Here is a 16,078-nt window from a genome sequence, read left to right as displayed (position 1 = left end):
ATTCGAGAGGAAGGCTCTCTGAGTTTCGATTAAAAACTTGAATCTCTTTATGATAAAATAAAGATCAAAATATTGTCGACGATATTTTCAACAATAACGCATTTAATGTGCAACTTTGGTTTGTTTTAAATCTATTAAACAAATAATGTTTGTTTTTTATTTACCGCGTTTTATTTATTTCAGAAAATTTGTTTTACGTGATTTTTAATTTTATTCTGAAGCAAAAAAAGGAAAACTTTTTCGATTGCTCTGTCAGATGCACGTTTCAATTTATTTTTCAACCCAAACTATCGATTTGATTAACAAATGAGATGCTTTATTGCGAGATGCTTGAGCGGCATCGTTCCTCGCGATTGATCGTACAACAGGCTACACTTACAAGTAGTTTGTTTTCCCGAATTTAATTGACATTATAATTTGAAGAGTATATATTTTCGTCTCAATTATATTATTTTTATTTTCCATTACTGCAGTATATCTTATATTAGTTGCTCGCGATTACTTCAGTACGACAATGATTTATAAGCAATTAGGAGCGTAGCGCGACGCAGTGTAACAATCCTCTTCTCTTCAGTAATGTTTCTTAGCCGCTTTAGTTTCGAGCCGCATTATGTGACGCGTTTACTATCTGCTGTTTCAAGGGAAATTTCTTCAACTAAAATCTCAAGTTTTCCCGGATTTCCTGGAAATTTAATTATTTATGATACGTATCCATTCTGTTATTAATTGACTGTTACCTTCTCTTCGATATCTACTTGAAACTTTTCCGCGAAAGACTCGAGATTTTAGTTCATCGCTTTCTTCCTCTGCATGCTAGTAATAATTAATTAATTAATAATAATAACAATAATAATATTATTAAGCTTTACTCGTCATGGTACAGTTTGTCCAAGTTCAAAGATCTTTTTTTCATACAATGAGACAAAGTAATTACCGCAGTATATAACTTACGTCGATAATTTACAATTATCATTAACTGTACTTACATAAAGAAAAACAGCTTCTGATATCAATTGAGAATGTCACAAATCACAACCCTGAAATTACCATTTCAAGAAAGTTTACGATACTTGTTACTATTGTGATTTTTCCCATAATCATTATTCGTAATTTTTTAAAATAAATCAGACGTAATTATAAACGCCATTGATTCTTGGCGATAATTACTTTTCTCACTCTCGATGCCGGTGACGCGAGCTGATGCATGATAATAAGAAAAAGAAAAAAAAATTGGCGAACAGTTTAATCACTGGCCTTGCCTTACTCTTGAAAACTAACACTCTCTCTTCCCCTGTGTTACGCTGTGTGGATTCGCGCCGCGCCTCCTACCCACATTAGGGCGAGATGATAGATCGCATAGAGTACCACGTGGAACATGCGGTGGACTACGTGCAGACGGCCACGCAGGACACCAAAAAAGCACTCAAGTATCAAAGCAAAGCCCGACGGGTGAGTCCTCCCCAGATATCATCGCGCCGAAGCTATTTCGTTCGCGTCTAATTGGTCACTTCTTGTTTTTTTTCCCTCCCTATCGTTCCCGCATTCCCTACCCTCGACCCCGTTGTCGACTCGGTGTCTCTCGAATCCCCGTTTTGATTTTCATCCCGTTCCCCCTCGTCCCCCCCTTTCCGTTGAGTCCGCTCTACTTACGTTATCCGCTTCCGTTTAATTATTACGCTTCTGTTGATACGTAACTCGCTACAATCTGTATTAATCGGTGTACCATCCATCCCCCCACACTTATCCGCCCCTCTGCGACGCGTAAGCAATTAACGACGGCGCTTTGTGGTTTTCTTTCTGTTTATTTGCGTTTCACTTTACTCTGCCGTTCGTTGGTATTCGTGTGTCAATTCGCGCTCGATCGTAAATGATATTTTATAAATGTATATATTTATATTATACTATATACATATATACTGTTGTATGTGTGCGTGTTTATATACTCTTACTCTCTCTCTTTTTTCCTCCCCCTTATACCTGTACATCGCTCTCTGTATACTCTGTCGAAACATGGGTGTGCTAATTGTGTGCCTCTGTCCATCAACTGCTCTGTTTACTACTATTACTCATACTACTAACCTTGCGTATTAATCTCTATGCTGTCGATACTAATATACGGATACGTGTGTGACTGTGTGTCGATGTGAAAACACGACGACGTGTGGTACATGCCTGCGCATATGTACACACGCGTAATGACACTCTGGGAATCTGGCATTCTCCCACCTGCCGCGGGGATGCTGCTTCTCTTTCTCTTCATACTCGCCGATTATATGTACATAAATGTAACCCCTGGGCGCACCCGTTCCCCGAGGTTGTTCCCCTCGACGAGCGAACCTGGTCCCACCTGGATATCTCCCTCCGCCACCTCCGCTTCCATCCCGATCTCCCGAGTCCTTCGTCCTTCGTCCTTCGTTCCCACGTGCGGTACGGCAGGGTGAGATGGTGGACAGCATTGAGTACTGCGTGAATCAGACCGGCGACCACGTGGGCCAGGCCCGGGGCGAGCTGATCAAAGCCGAAGAGTATCGAAGCAAGGCTCGTAAGGTAAAGAACATCAGACACCAAACACAGGCACGCGGCCGGGACACGGGCCGAAACTGGGCAAATTTGTTTCTCGCGTAATATTGAGGCTCGGCCTCCCGAGGCGAGCAACAGATTTCGCCGAGTTTCGGATCAGCTCGGCCGACATGAACGCTGCTAACTCGTGAATTAAATTTAGAGAGAAGTATAGCGTTGGTCAATCGCGCACATTTATTTGAAATATAAAGGGAACTAATGTGTGTGTGCGTGTGCGTGTGCGTGTGCGTGTGCGTGTGCGTGTGCGTGTGCGTGTGCGTGTGCGTGTGCGTGTGCGTGTGTGTGTGTGTGTGTGTGTGTGCGTGTGCGTGTGCTGTGCGTGTGTGTGTGTGTGTGTGTGTGTGTGTGTGTGTGTGTGTGTGTGTGTGTGTGTGTGTGTGTGTGTGTGTGTGAGCGGTTTTAGCACTTTGCGAACTTTTCTTTTTAAACGCAGCAAGGCAGTCCTTCGCTGACACAATCGTCCTTTGCTAACTGCTCCTAAAATTTTGATTCGAGCCCGCATAACACGCCAGGTAATACTGTATCACTTCATGCACACAACGCACGTATACACATATACATGTATGGTATGTATATTTATATCCATGTCTATACAATATACATACAATACAGTATACAATATACACAGATTTTCCGGCGTTTATAGAAGTTTGTTGATCTTTCATCCAAAAGTGCCATCGAGAAACGCTCTCTTTTTAAAATTTTTTTCTTTTGCTCGTTGGCATCGCGAAAAAATTTTGCATTGTGAAATAATAATTACTTTGGAATTCATTGAAGAGCGGTCTTTTCCCGTGAGTGTGTTGACTCAGAGGATTTACCGTACGCCTCTGAAGTACGGTACTGCGATAAGGGACCGTTTCGCTTGGCGGCGTTCATCAAAAGACGTCAACGCGAGTGAATGAAGCCCGGCAAAAAGGAGCAAAAAGGAATAAGTGCCCATTCAACGGGCATCGGCTCGAGAGAGAGATTTGTTTCGAGTTTTACCAAGTGCAACGGCGAACTTCAAAACATTATCGCGGAATAACATTCTTCTCTTGCATTGTTATCATTCTCGCCTCTTCGCGCCGCGCGGTCTTCGCGTAGAATTTTGACCTCTCTAACCCCCTCATTGTGATCTTCAAAGCGAACATTTTCACTTGGATACGTTTCAGTTGGAACTCGTTTGGCCTGCCGCAGAGAATCGATGTTAAAAATAGCAGAAGAACTTATCGGATCGCGCGATTTAAGAATGTCCATCCGAGAAAACATGAATTTTTGCATGTACGAAGAACGAGAGCTTCTATAAAAATTTTTTATCTGAAATTGTAGTGCATAGAATGTGAGAGAGAATCGATATTTTAACGTCAATCTTGCGTAATGTAAATATAAAAGTTACCGACACGACAAATTTGTACAACAAATTCTTTTTTGCTCCTGGAATAATTTCCTTCGTCTCTGATACTACCCTACGATCAGGCACCTCGCATCGAGTGGGATTCGAACCTTGTTTCTTGTGATTGACCTTTAATCTCTTGTGTCTAATGTATAGCGTACACAATTGCACTCGTGCTAATCATATTATTCTTCTTTGTGTTACGTTACGCGATCGAAGTCTATCGTGGAATCGCGGTAAAAGAGATGAAGTGTAATCGATGTCGAGTAGACTGTACTAGTACGACGAATAGATGAATGCGCTGTTCTCTAGATTTGCACAGAGACGATGTAATGAAGTAGGACATGTAGCGGACAAACGAGTCTTTATGGTATCGGGTAGAAGTGGTAGATACGGTTTGGTGTTTGTGAACTAATTAGTTAGTGAACGCACCCGCATTATTAGTTGTATGAGGAATGCGCTTGATTATGTTTGACAGCCAACTCACCTCCCACTTCCCCAAAAGTTATTGTCCATAATACTACATACATTAACATTGACTGCTTTTAACTAACATTTTATTCTCTATTTTACGAATAATGCAGTAAAAAGTTACTCAAAAGTATTTATTTCTTTTAATCCTAAAGAGAGCAGTGGAGCCTTTCAAATTCATAAAATTTCATTAATATACTTTTCTTACTTGTAGATATTGAAAAATTGAGCTTTTTCTGGATATTTCCAAGACATTTGCGTCTATTTTATTAAAATTAGACATTGTTGTGTCATAAGTTAATTAAACCATTAATCAAACGCTTTCAGTTCTTTTTTTTCTTGTCGAACTTCCTTGCAAATATGTTTAATTTCGCGTCACAGTGAAGTTATTATCGTCACTTCACTCTAATTTTATTTGCATTTTATTTTACACTGATTGCAATTCTTTTATTTCGCGTTTTAACCGTTTTATTTGCGAACTAACGTTAACTAACGAGGCAAGTAAATATATTTGATAAAGCGTTTCTAGCAAAACAGAAATTACAGACGCATCGGAGAGAAATAAGATTTTTCTTTTTTCTTCTCTTCCTTTTGGTCACGAAATCAAAATACATCACTTGTATGCAGTAATGCAAGTCAGCATGAGCGAACACGTGAATCACACACTCGCTTCTGACACGCTTTTTCCCACCGTTTCTTCTCCCGCAAGTTTCGAGTTTTGATTTCCGATCCACTGCACTCGTACAATTTTGTAAGGTTTTTTTTCTTCTTTCTCTCTCTTTCTCTCTTATTTCATCTTTTCGCCGTCACACAGTCAAATATTTTTCTCTTTCTCTTTTTACTTTCCCGATTTCTCTCGAAGGTACGTATTTACGTGTTTCGGCTTTCTTACAATTTTTCTCACGAGGCACGCCGCGTAACGTTCGATATAGACCCTCATCATCTTTTTCTCTCTCTTTTTCGATTTTTTCGATTCTTCGCCGATATGAGACACATATACGTGCGTATACCTTATACGTGGCCTTCTCTGCTTTTCTGTCCACAGAAAATGATCTTCATCACAATCTGCGTTCTAATATCGGCGGTCATACTAGTCGCCATAATAGTAGCGCTCATTCCGAGATCTTAAACGGCCGAGGGGGGTGTTTTCTTTTTTTGTGGGAGAAGGAAAGTTAGGCGAACGAGAGGGGGCGTTTAAAAGTTTCCAAGGAGAAGGCAGAGAGAGAAAGGGAAAACGACTGCGACGCGACAGAGCGAAAATGTCATAATAATAATATTAATAGTAGTAATAATGATATAATAATAGCAAAATAACAATAATAATGCAGAAAAACTTAGTTGCGGTCAACTTGGGGAGGGGAGGAAAAGGGGGAAACGCGCGTGAGATCGGATGTGCAGTGTGATCAGAAGTTCCGTGGGGGAGGGAACGGACGATGGAGCAATTACGGTGGTGGTCGCCTATGAGAGCTGTGAACGTATATCCTTAAAAGTCACACGTGCGCTAACAAGCCGAAAAAAAAGACAAAGGGAAATAGAAATGCAGTTAATAAAAAACGGATGTCCCGCGCCGATCCTGAATAACACACGTCTCTCTCCGTAATCTTACGACGATAATCCTCCGACTAATCTCTGTAACGAACGACTAATTAACGTAATAATCCCGCGCACTCATCGCATTCGCTCGTTTCGTTAACAGTAAGTACACTTCATTACCGCTCGACGTTCCTCCGGATCGCGAATGTCTCGAAACGATCTCCGCCCGAGAGACGCTCGGCAATCTCGATTTGAGGGTTACCCCCGTCTTATCAGTTTTATTTGTGCAAATAATCGATAACTGTGCTTGTGATTAACCGCAGGAAACTGTAAAGACGTGGAGATGTGGAAACGGCCCAGTTTCCGGAGGAAACTCGAGATCATCGTCAAAAATTGTTTCTCATTTAATCGATATACACATTCGTCATTTGCCATTTGTTTGACAAATTAAAGTAACGAAAATTTCGTTCCGTACTTCGAGATATACGAAATTAATTGGCGAAGAATAAAATGTATTTAGCAGCGCTTTGATTCGAGTCGTTTCTATCTGTCGTATATATTTATGTATGTGTAGTACATATGTACTTTTATTGTTACTTATCAAAATTCGTCCATGAGGGCGCGTACGCGCGCGAATGTGTTAGGTGTTCTCCAAGTTCGCTGCATTTCACCTATAAATTCTGTGAGCAACCCGGATGTTAACGTAATTCCAAAATTCTGCAATTTATTCGTAGCAATATGTAATAAAAATTGAAAAAAGAAACCCAATAAAATTTGCGTTCTGGAAAATCTCGGTTCCATGTTGCTCAAGGAGAGCGAAAGACGGCGAAGAGAGAAATATGGAACGTTTCTGTATAACGAATATCCGTTAGTCATTGAATTAAAGCAATAAAAAACGTGGAGAAGATACCGGAAGAATATTGTCAATACAGAGATTTCGAAGGCAAATGTTGCTAGCTGGATGAACGCGAGCGTAGTAAGTAGCGTTTATAGACACTTTCGATCAAAATATCTAAACAATATAATCGAACGCTCGAAGTCGGAACCGTCATTTCATCTCGAGCCGGAACGGCCGGAACCATCGCGATTTCAGTTCAATCGCAAAGCTGTCATTCCGTTTTTCTTCTTCTTCTTCTTCTTTTTTCTTTCTTTTCTTTTTTCATTTTGTTTTTCCAAACGGTCACGGAATTCTTTTATTTTGCAGAAATTGTTCCTGATATCGATCTGCGTGACGATAGCAGTCATCATTCTGATTATCATTCTGGCAGTTAGCTTAAGTTAGCTTAAGTGCGCGCGCGCGCGCGACATTGGCGACAAAAAAGAAAGAGATAAACACATTCGCGAAGCAAGTTTAACGGAAGAAAAGAAAAAAGATGGAACAAATCGGGAGGGAACGGGTATTTTTGGATTTGCCGATGTTACCCGTCGTCCCTCGCTCTTGTCCCGTTCCATCAATGAGCCAGGATTATAACGGAAGATTAACGCCGATCGCGTCGATCTTGAATCTTCGCCTGAAATCGGGGGCGACACGCGCCGCCGATTTCCGGCTCCCGAAAATATCGCCGATATATCCCGCACCAAACCGTTACGTTTATTTATTATTGATTCTTAATAAATTTTATGTGTTTATACGTTTATTTATTGTCAGTCGTAACGAATTATTGATTTCTTTTTTTTTGCGGTGCTCACGCTCGCGTCACTCGACCCGCGGATTAACCCGATCGTGTACCCGATCGTGACGGTATAATCAGGATCGATCGTGCGGATGTAACTTTTCGGAGAACGCCTCGCAGACATCGCAAACGTCGTAACGCCAGTGGGAGGCTGTGGGAACGGTGACGACACACACGTTGCGGGGTCTCGGTTACACAAAGTAAACCGTCGTGTTATTAGCGGAGACTCTCAACGAAGTTCCTTCATGCGCCTCGATACGTCGGAGAGCGCGCAAAATCGCGATGTCAAGTTTCAAGTTAATCTCCTTTCCGAGGAAACCGTCTTTCTCGCTGAGAAGAAATCGATACGACAGTTTCTGTAAACCTGCGGAGCGAACGGTTCTTGAAATTTTCAAGAAAAATTATGACGCTCGTACGAATTAAGCACTTACGTTTACTTAAAATGTTTGTTAAACGCGCTGCGAGTTTGCGTTAAATCGTAGAAAATGGAGGTGAGAAACGCCGAGAGAAATTACTGAGGTCGGTGTTTTCTTCGGTATGCGACCGGAGGATCGATACCCCATTTTACCGATAGCTTCTCCTCGCATTCAGGCGCACCTTCGCACTGCCTTTTGTTACTTTTCTTTTTCACTTTTATTATTTCCGCCACTTCACCGTTCCCTAGTCGAAGTTGCGACGCGAGCGATTAACGAAGACGGCGATTGCGAGAATTTATAGAATCACGCGCTTCACGAGATCTCGAACGCACGTTCGCCCTTTTCCTCAAATCGTCTTCAGGCGAAGCTCGCCGCCGATTTGACGAAAAGCCCTCGGTTATACGAAGTGCGGCGACAGCAAACCGAACTATTCGTGACTTTTACATTTTATTTCTCTTCCTATATATTTGTCACCGCGAACATTGATAATCGATTTCGACTATCACTGGAGAAGAAATTGTCAGCGATCTTTCATGCAGAAGCGATCAAAATCACTAAAATAAGACAACATATTTTGTGCCCGCTGAATTCTTACCCTCATTCGCACTTTAAATAAAAAGATTAGTGCAACGGTTTGAATCGAGGAAGGTTTAAACATGAGGGCAAAAATTCATATTAAGTTTAATTTAAGAAATATTTGTCTTAATATATCCGTTCACTCGTTATATGAGATCTCAACATCTCGAGTACTCGCAACCCGTCGCGTCGCGTAAAAGAGTCACGGTCGGTCTCGCTCCGCGTGTACTTGGCGCGAGACACTACCGTGTCTCTTGATATCACGCAGTCTATTTGTTAAATTTTTCCCGAAATCAGGTTGATAATTGGCTAAGAAAATATAATTTAAAGCTCGAGAGCGCCGCACGCGAAGAATTCGAGGACGACAATTCCCGAAACGCAGCGAACGACGAGCGTGAAGATATTCGACTCCGCATTATCAATCTTCGTTCTTGTCGAAAATCGATGTCTATCCCCGCGGATCGTTTGTTGTCGCCGCAGATTCGCTCGATGTCGCGAAATCGGCGATCTCTCTACTCTCCGGGGTCTAGATAACGGAGGAAGGCAATCTGAACCGGCGTGCGGCGCGCGAGTTGTTGATGGAGCTCGCGGGAACGCTTCCGGATTTGTCCCAGAACTGATCGATCGTCTCTGCGCGAAATGCGACGGAGACGATCGCCACCTTCCTCGTGCCGCGTGCTTCAGTCACCGTCTCGGCTGACGCGAGGGTTTCCGCTCGGTCGGGACGGTTAATCCGCGCGCGATGACGACGTATCTTCGCGATACGTACAACACGCTCCGATGAACAGATATCGATCGCCCGAACTCTAATAATCGCCGTCGTCGCAATGCAGACCGCGCGACACACGGTATGGCGCCCCGCATTGTACATGTAAATAATCGCAATTTGTATAGAGCAGATAATAATAATAATAATGACGAGATAACGAGAGAAAAAAGGAGTAACACAATATTAATCATTAATGCCGATAGCGTAGTAGGAATTTTCTTCTCTTCGGGTGTATTCAGCGTTAAAAAAAAATAATGAAAAAAAGAAACTGTTAGATAGGAGAACGGCGGCTTCGTTCACGGCACGCCGCTTTTTTTTCTCTGTCGTCTTTATTATACCTTGCCGCCTCGCGGAGAAAGAAAACTGAAAAGGAAAAATTGTAACGCTAGTAACAGCTAGGCGCGAGTAAAATGAGATAATAATAATAATAACCAGCGCCGATCGCACGAGATGATAATAGAGTCGCGAAGATAATAGAATTCGCGTCGCGTTTTATACAAGAGAAAAGCAATGGCAGCGCGTCCGATCGCTCGTGAGGATCGGCTCAGACACCAGACATAAATTTCCTTGGCGGGAGTACCTACTCTACGTTTGCTGCGAAGAAAGAGAGACAGAGAGAGAGAGAGAGAAGAACGCGGGATAAGACGAATTAGGAACGAGCCGAATTGGGAATACGTTGTTGAAGCTGCACAAGAGGAAGGAGGCTCCGAAGAAAATGGACGTTAACAGTGTCGATCAATGAAGGTCTGTATTCTCTTCTTTTTTTTCCGACTAATGCCGATCTCTTTGATCGCCTCATTGATTCCTATTTTATTCTATTAGAAGTAAGGCTTACACGATTTTTCGTTATTGATACTGTCGCGAGAAATATTTCTACATTTTAAATACAAAATTAACTCTATGATCGATCACATTTCTTTCTCTTGTGTGCAAGACGTTCCAGATTTCTCGTACTTTTTATTATCTCTGAATTTTTCAACCAAATTGCTGAAGCTGAAGATCTTGATGCGATTTTTCCTCAGCTGTACGTCATTTCTTTCAAAATTTTCTCTGAAGTTTGTACTTGAAGAATATTTTCAATTCTCAAAGTTGACAATCTAAATTTTCTCTCGGGAATATGTAAATCAAAATTAGTTAAAAACTTTTAGACGATGGGCGAGATAAAATATTTGGGACATCCTGTATATATTGAAGATAAGATTATTCAAATTAAAAATGTATAGCAAGTCAAAGTTACTTATTTATTAGAATCACATCATATCCTGACGCGATTCAACTTTAAAATTGGAAGTCTACGTCTCGTGAGAATTCAGCTTCTGTTCAGTTGCAATTTCTGCTTCGGATGTACATTACAGTTACATACTCATGTATCATTTTTTTACGCAGGCCACTGCAACGTGCGCAGCTCACGCCGGCAACGAGCAAGATTCCAATTTCTTTTAGGTGCTCTACGACACGGTAGATCGATAAGTAAACAATTGTAATGTGTAGCGTAATAATAATGGACAGAGGTATCGAGAGCACACAAGCAGAGTATCGAGTTTGAGAGACAGAACGGAAGGTAGAGGGAGGGAGGGAGAAAGAGAAAGAGAGGGAAGTAGATGAGGATAGAGAGATTTAGGGGAGAGAGTCAGGAGTGAGAGAGAGAGAGAAGCTTTGTAATAGATTATATTAAACCTTTATCGATCTCTGTTAATGCCGAGTGCAGAAGAAGATTATGATCATGATTTGCCTCGCCATATTGGGCGTTGTCGTCGCCACCACCATCGGTGGATACTTCGGACTGTGAACGCCAAAACCAGGTACGTGGCCGGGTCAGGACGCGTATAACGCCCGCGTGACATTTGACATTCTGTCGTGTCGGGAATATCCGGATAACGATAAGAACGTATTGCACGTGAATAGCCGATTTATTGACGTCTAACGCTGTAATCGTAATTGGATTGCTCGCTGCTACGTCGGAGTAACGTGCAATGATGTGTCAATTTTCAACTCGCAAGGTTCTTAAAATTCACCTTTTATCGCGTTTTACTATTTCAAGTGACAAATTTACTCGCTAAAGCTCAACAATAGCACTAGGTGATACATTGCCATTCTTACAGAGTTGGGAAGTAATGCGTTACTTATAACGCCGTTACCATTTCCGTTACTTTTCTCGCTAACGATCGTTATTTTTTTGTCTGTAACGGTAACGGTAACGTCGTTACATTTTTACAGTAACGGTAACGAATTTAACCGTTTTATTTTTATCGTTACTTTAGTTATCTCTATTTAATAGATCGCACTGAAAGCGCGTATTAAGTATTCTTGATTGGATAGAATTATTTCCTTCTAACATCTTTTCCCGCATCACGCGGTTAACAAATCAGTTGAGCCCAGTGCATATGTAACATAAACTATAGATTTTTAATACTGGCAGTTTAGTACTATTAAAATGCACAACATTAATAACGATATTACGATCTACATAACGATAAAACAATAAAAACTTTTGATAAAATTTGCGTTTTTAAATTACGATTTAGTTTCCTATAAAGATAAATATTAAATATAAAGAATTAGAAAAATTATTAGATATGTTTAATACAAAAAAGACTGCTATACATATGGATAGACTAGTTTAGAATTTGAATATTGATTATTAAGTTTAATTAAATAAGAATTAAATAATTCAATTTTAAAGTCAAATATTTTATTTTAGTATTACAACATAGTAATGCAAAAGTAACGAATCGTTACTTCCTTAGTAACGATAACGATAACGCGGTTACTTTTATGAAGTAACGTTCCCAACTCTGCCATTCTAGCGTTAAACCGATAAGATTTTTATGTCTGCCATTGTCCTGCCATTGTACGCCACTTGGACGATCTTTTTGTTCAGAAAAGTCCAAAGACATCAGCAGCATCGTGTACCTAATTCCGAACCGCCGGCAGCGCCAGCATTCACTCATATCACTTCGATACGTGAAGCTGATCGCCATCGGACGAAAGGAGATCGTCATTGTCGAAGGCGTTATCATCGGCGCACTTCTATCGTAACACCCATCATCGCTAGAGCCTTCAGTCTATTATGCGCGTTCTCCAGCTCGACACGAAGAAAACCAAAGAGATAAAGGAACATCGTCGTCGCCGTCGACGTCGTCATCTTCGCCATCCTCATCATTGTTCGTCATCATCGTCATCGTTGCGTTTGCGTCATCTTCGTCTTGAAAGTCTCCTCTGATAGCTAGTGCGCTAGTCGCGTTTGGTCGAAAAGAAAAATACGAAGAGAGGAGAAGAGAGAGGAAGAAACAATTATCCCTCGTTTTTCTATTCAAATATTAATTCGATAATTTCCCAACAAATTTCCGCCTTTAGCAGTCAGTCCCAGGTCGGTACCCTCCCCTGCCCTTTGCTCGCCCCGCTCGTCACGACGAAGCTCAAGAGCCTAAGCTCTTTTCGTGCGTGCGTCCTCATCGGTCTTCTTCCCTCCCCTTCCCGCGTCCCCGCCCCCCTACCCATTCTCTTCTCACGGATTCTCCGAGAAAACGCTCTCGTCCCTCTAAAACGTGACTAGAGCTATCGATCGGAGATACGTACGCACCGTCGGTCAAGCGACAGATCCCCGATCGACGCTCTGACACAACGTCGTCCTATCGTCGACAGGACGACCATTGACACGAGGACACTGCCGGTGTTTCCCTTCCCCTTCCCTCCCCCTTCGCCCTTGCCCTATTCTTCTTCGCGCGCGCACGAACGTTCCCGTCGAATGTGACGAGGAGTCATTATGACACGCGTCGCGCATCGTCGCCGAAAACAGCGGTTCGCGCGATGCGACCTTCCGAAGGTCACCATCTTCGTGGTGTCCGCCTCGTCGCGACCCGAGCCCGACACCCAATGGTGCTTCCAAACGCGAAGACGATGAACGGCTCGCGACTAATGCACGCATGTACGCACGATGCCGTGCTACCGAAGAGCTACGTTCTTCGACTGTGATCTGCATATCGAAAATAGTCGGACGAGTCACATTCTGAAAACGCGTTCTCCACCCGTTGATACGACCTGTGTCCGCTTATATACGCGAGAGATAAACTGCTGAACTAAAAATTTGTACGCCAAATTTGCATTGTCCAGATAGCTCGTAACTCCCGCTAATAAATCCTCTCACGGCGGTACGTTACTAGATAAATAGCGCTAATTGGTATTTAGTAATTATTCACGTTGTGATATTCTTCAGATGATTTCTAGCGATTTCTACGGTACACTTTGCGCGAAGACTGTTCCGAGCCTCGAACGAGGTTTCGCGAACTTTTCTTCGCCGACGATCTCGAAGAGTCAAAGTATTTAGCGGCTAAATCGTGTTTACCGAAAAATTCAGCGAATATTACTTAAGCGGAGAAGTTAACGGCGATCAAGGGCCAGTTTCACCAACGTCGATTAACTGTAACCTTCGATTAAACTCACTCTTCATCTCTTTCCAACTGTTCCCCTTAGAAAGAGACGAAGAGTGAGTTTAATCGAAGGTTACAGTTAATCGATGTTGGTGAAACTGGCCCTAAGTGATACTCGCAAAGTTCTACTACCTCGACCAGCGGTTTAACCCTCGGCTATACATATCACGCCGGCTCTGAGTAACGTTTTCGACATCTCTACACTACACCTCCTTGTATCCGGACGATCACGAAGAATCGATTAGGTGATATGTTTCTTCTTCGCGGATAACGGCATGTCAAGTACGAATCGTGAGGTCAAACTTGAGAAGCGTATAACTTAGGGTAGATTGTGCACCAGCGTCGACTAACCACGGTTCGTCAAGTCCCCTTTTCACGCGCGTAAAAAAAAAACAGCAAGGCATTTAATACAGTTAGTGTACAGTTAGATCAGAGAACTTAGCTTTATACAAGCTTAACCCATTAAGCGCTTTTCTATCCTTTTAAATCCTTGTAACTTGGGTCCTAATCAAAATTTTTAGTCCGCAATTGGTATTTAGGAGTTACCGGCGGCGACCATGGGATGGGATATCTGGGAAAAAAGAGAAACAATAGAGAGAGTTGAAAGTGGAGATAAAAACGTAATCCCTGCCCTTTTACTGACAAATATTCAATTAATAAATGATTTTATCTACCTCTTTGAGTAGAATTTTTGTTGTGAATCACTCAAATAATAATTATCGACTTATTCTAATCAAAAAAATATATGAAATCATTTATTGGTTGAATATTTGTCAAGAAGAAGTCAGAGCTTACTTACTTTTTCACTTCCACTTTCAATCATTATCATTTCTTTCAGATATCCCACCCCATTGCTGATAAGATTTTCGAAAGAGCAACTCTTTTTACTCCTAAATCACAATTGTGGTTTAAAAATTTTGATTAGTATTCGAATTACAAGAATTTAAAACAGAAAATCTCGCGTAGGAGTTTCCCAAAACTTAATGGGTTAATTAAGCATTCCTCCTTACACTTCGTATTACTCGCAACCAAATACTGTTGGCACAATCAACCCTCGGAGTACTCGTTTAACTTAACGGTGATAAGGGCAATGACGTGAGCAATGTGATTTTTATAACGGGTATTTTAATGAGTAAAAGGTGTTTGCGCACTCTCACTGTGTCTCGTTTGTTCAAACGATGTAGCTCACTCGAGATGTTTCGGCCAATAGGTGTTCACTGAGAGAAACAATCAATTCTTCCAATATTTCTATTTAGCTGTAATTAGCGCGATTATCAATCGCGATATAGCGAGGTGTAGACGAAGCGATCCTGTCTTTCTGTAGGCGTTCTGTACGCGATGTTTCAGAATGTGACCGGCAGAAGAGACGACGAATGCTCAGGCACGTCACAGACGTTAGAATAGACTCAACCTAGTGAACACGGTGTCCCAAATCGAGACATAAGATGTCTCAAAGACATCATATCATAAGACGTCTTTTATGACGATATTTAATTCGTCTACAAGACGTCTTAATGACGTCTTTTATGACGATATTTAATTCGTCTACACGACGGTTTTTTTTTTTTTTTTTTTTTTTTTTTTTTTTTTTTAAGACATCATCTGTCCCGATTTGGGACGCGAGGAGCCTGGAAATTGTGCGATATACGCGAGATACGTAAAAAAATCCGTTTTCTCTTCTAGACGGTCAATTTGGCCGATGATTTTTTTTCTCACCGAGTCGACGGGTTTGCTGTCTTCGGTTTCGTGTTGCGCGGTACGCACCATTAGGTGTTGGGTACGACGATTATCAATCCTCAATCGCGATTCTCGCCTTGGACGATAGTCGTTTCGCGTCTTCTGTAATCTCGGCGGACCCTCGACAAAAGTAATCCCCTGCGTTACCTTTCCCCCTGCGCACTATCGCTCGACAAGTGTAACTTCCTTGTATCTCGCTAGTCTTGAAAATACGCCGCACGTATTTGTCCGTTGCGCTCGAACGATCGAATTTGATTTTGAGTTGTATCTGCAATTGGTACACGGAAAAAACGATATGGTTGCCACATCCAAAGAAATAGTAAGATTTGGCGCAAGAATATCTGGTGGTTGTCACACTCATATTGATGTGGTGTTTTAACTATATCATAGTTGCCGCACCACCGCACCAGCGCTGGTATCAATTCTCTATGGTTGTCCCAACCATATATAGTGTATAGTGATCCATCAATGTGGGTGTGACCACCACAGATATTCCTGCACCAAATCTTACTATGTCTTTG

At 41.9% G+C, this 16,078-nt stretch overlaps 1 protein-coding gene across 5 annotated transcripts in view; it reads left to right on the top strand.

The window, feature by feature from the left end:
- LOC139778669 (syntaxin 1A) overlaps nt 1-15,292 on the top strand; it is an 82,425-nt gene extending 67,133 nt beyond the window's left edge. The window contains exons 8-10 of one of the 5 annotated variants that reach the window (XM_071716728.1): nt 1,339-1,449; nt 11,099-11,192; nt 12,272-15,292. In XM_071716728.1, coding sequence (XP_071572829.1) covers nt 1,339-1,449; nt 11,099-11,179 — 192 coding nt within the window. In that variant the 3' untranslated portion in view covers nt 11,180-11,192; nt 12,272-15,292. Of the gene's footprint in view, nt 1-1,338; nt 1,450-2,436; nt 2,548-5,468; nt 7,594-11,098; nt 11,193-12,271 lie in introns of those variants that run through there. The other 4 variants (XM_071716729.1, XM_071716730.1, XM_071716727.1 and 1 more) reach the window with 4 other exon arrangements.
- The last annotated feature ends 786 nt before the right edge of the window (nt 15,293-16,078 follow it).

This window comes from Temnothorax nylanderi, unplaced genomic scaffold (assembly GCF_030848795.1).
Source record: "Temnothorax nylanderi isolate EJ_2023f unplaced genomic scaffold, tnyl_v1.0 TNYL_tig0191_pilon, whole genome shotgun sequence".
NCBI lineage: Eukaryota > Metazoa > Arthropoda > Insecta > Hymenoptera > Formicidae > Temnothorax > Temnothorax nylanderi.
This window is presented reverse-complemented; position numbering and strand designations above follow the sequence as displayed.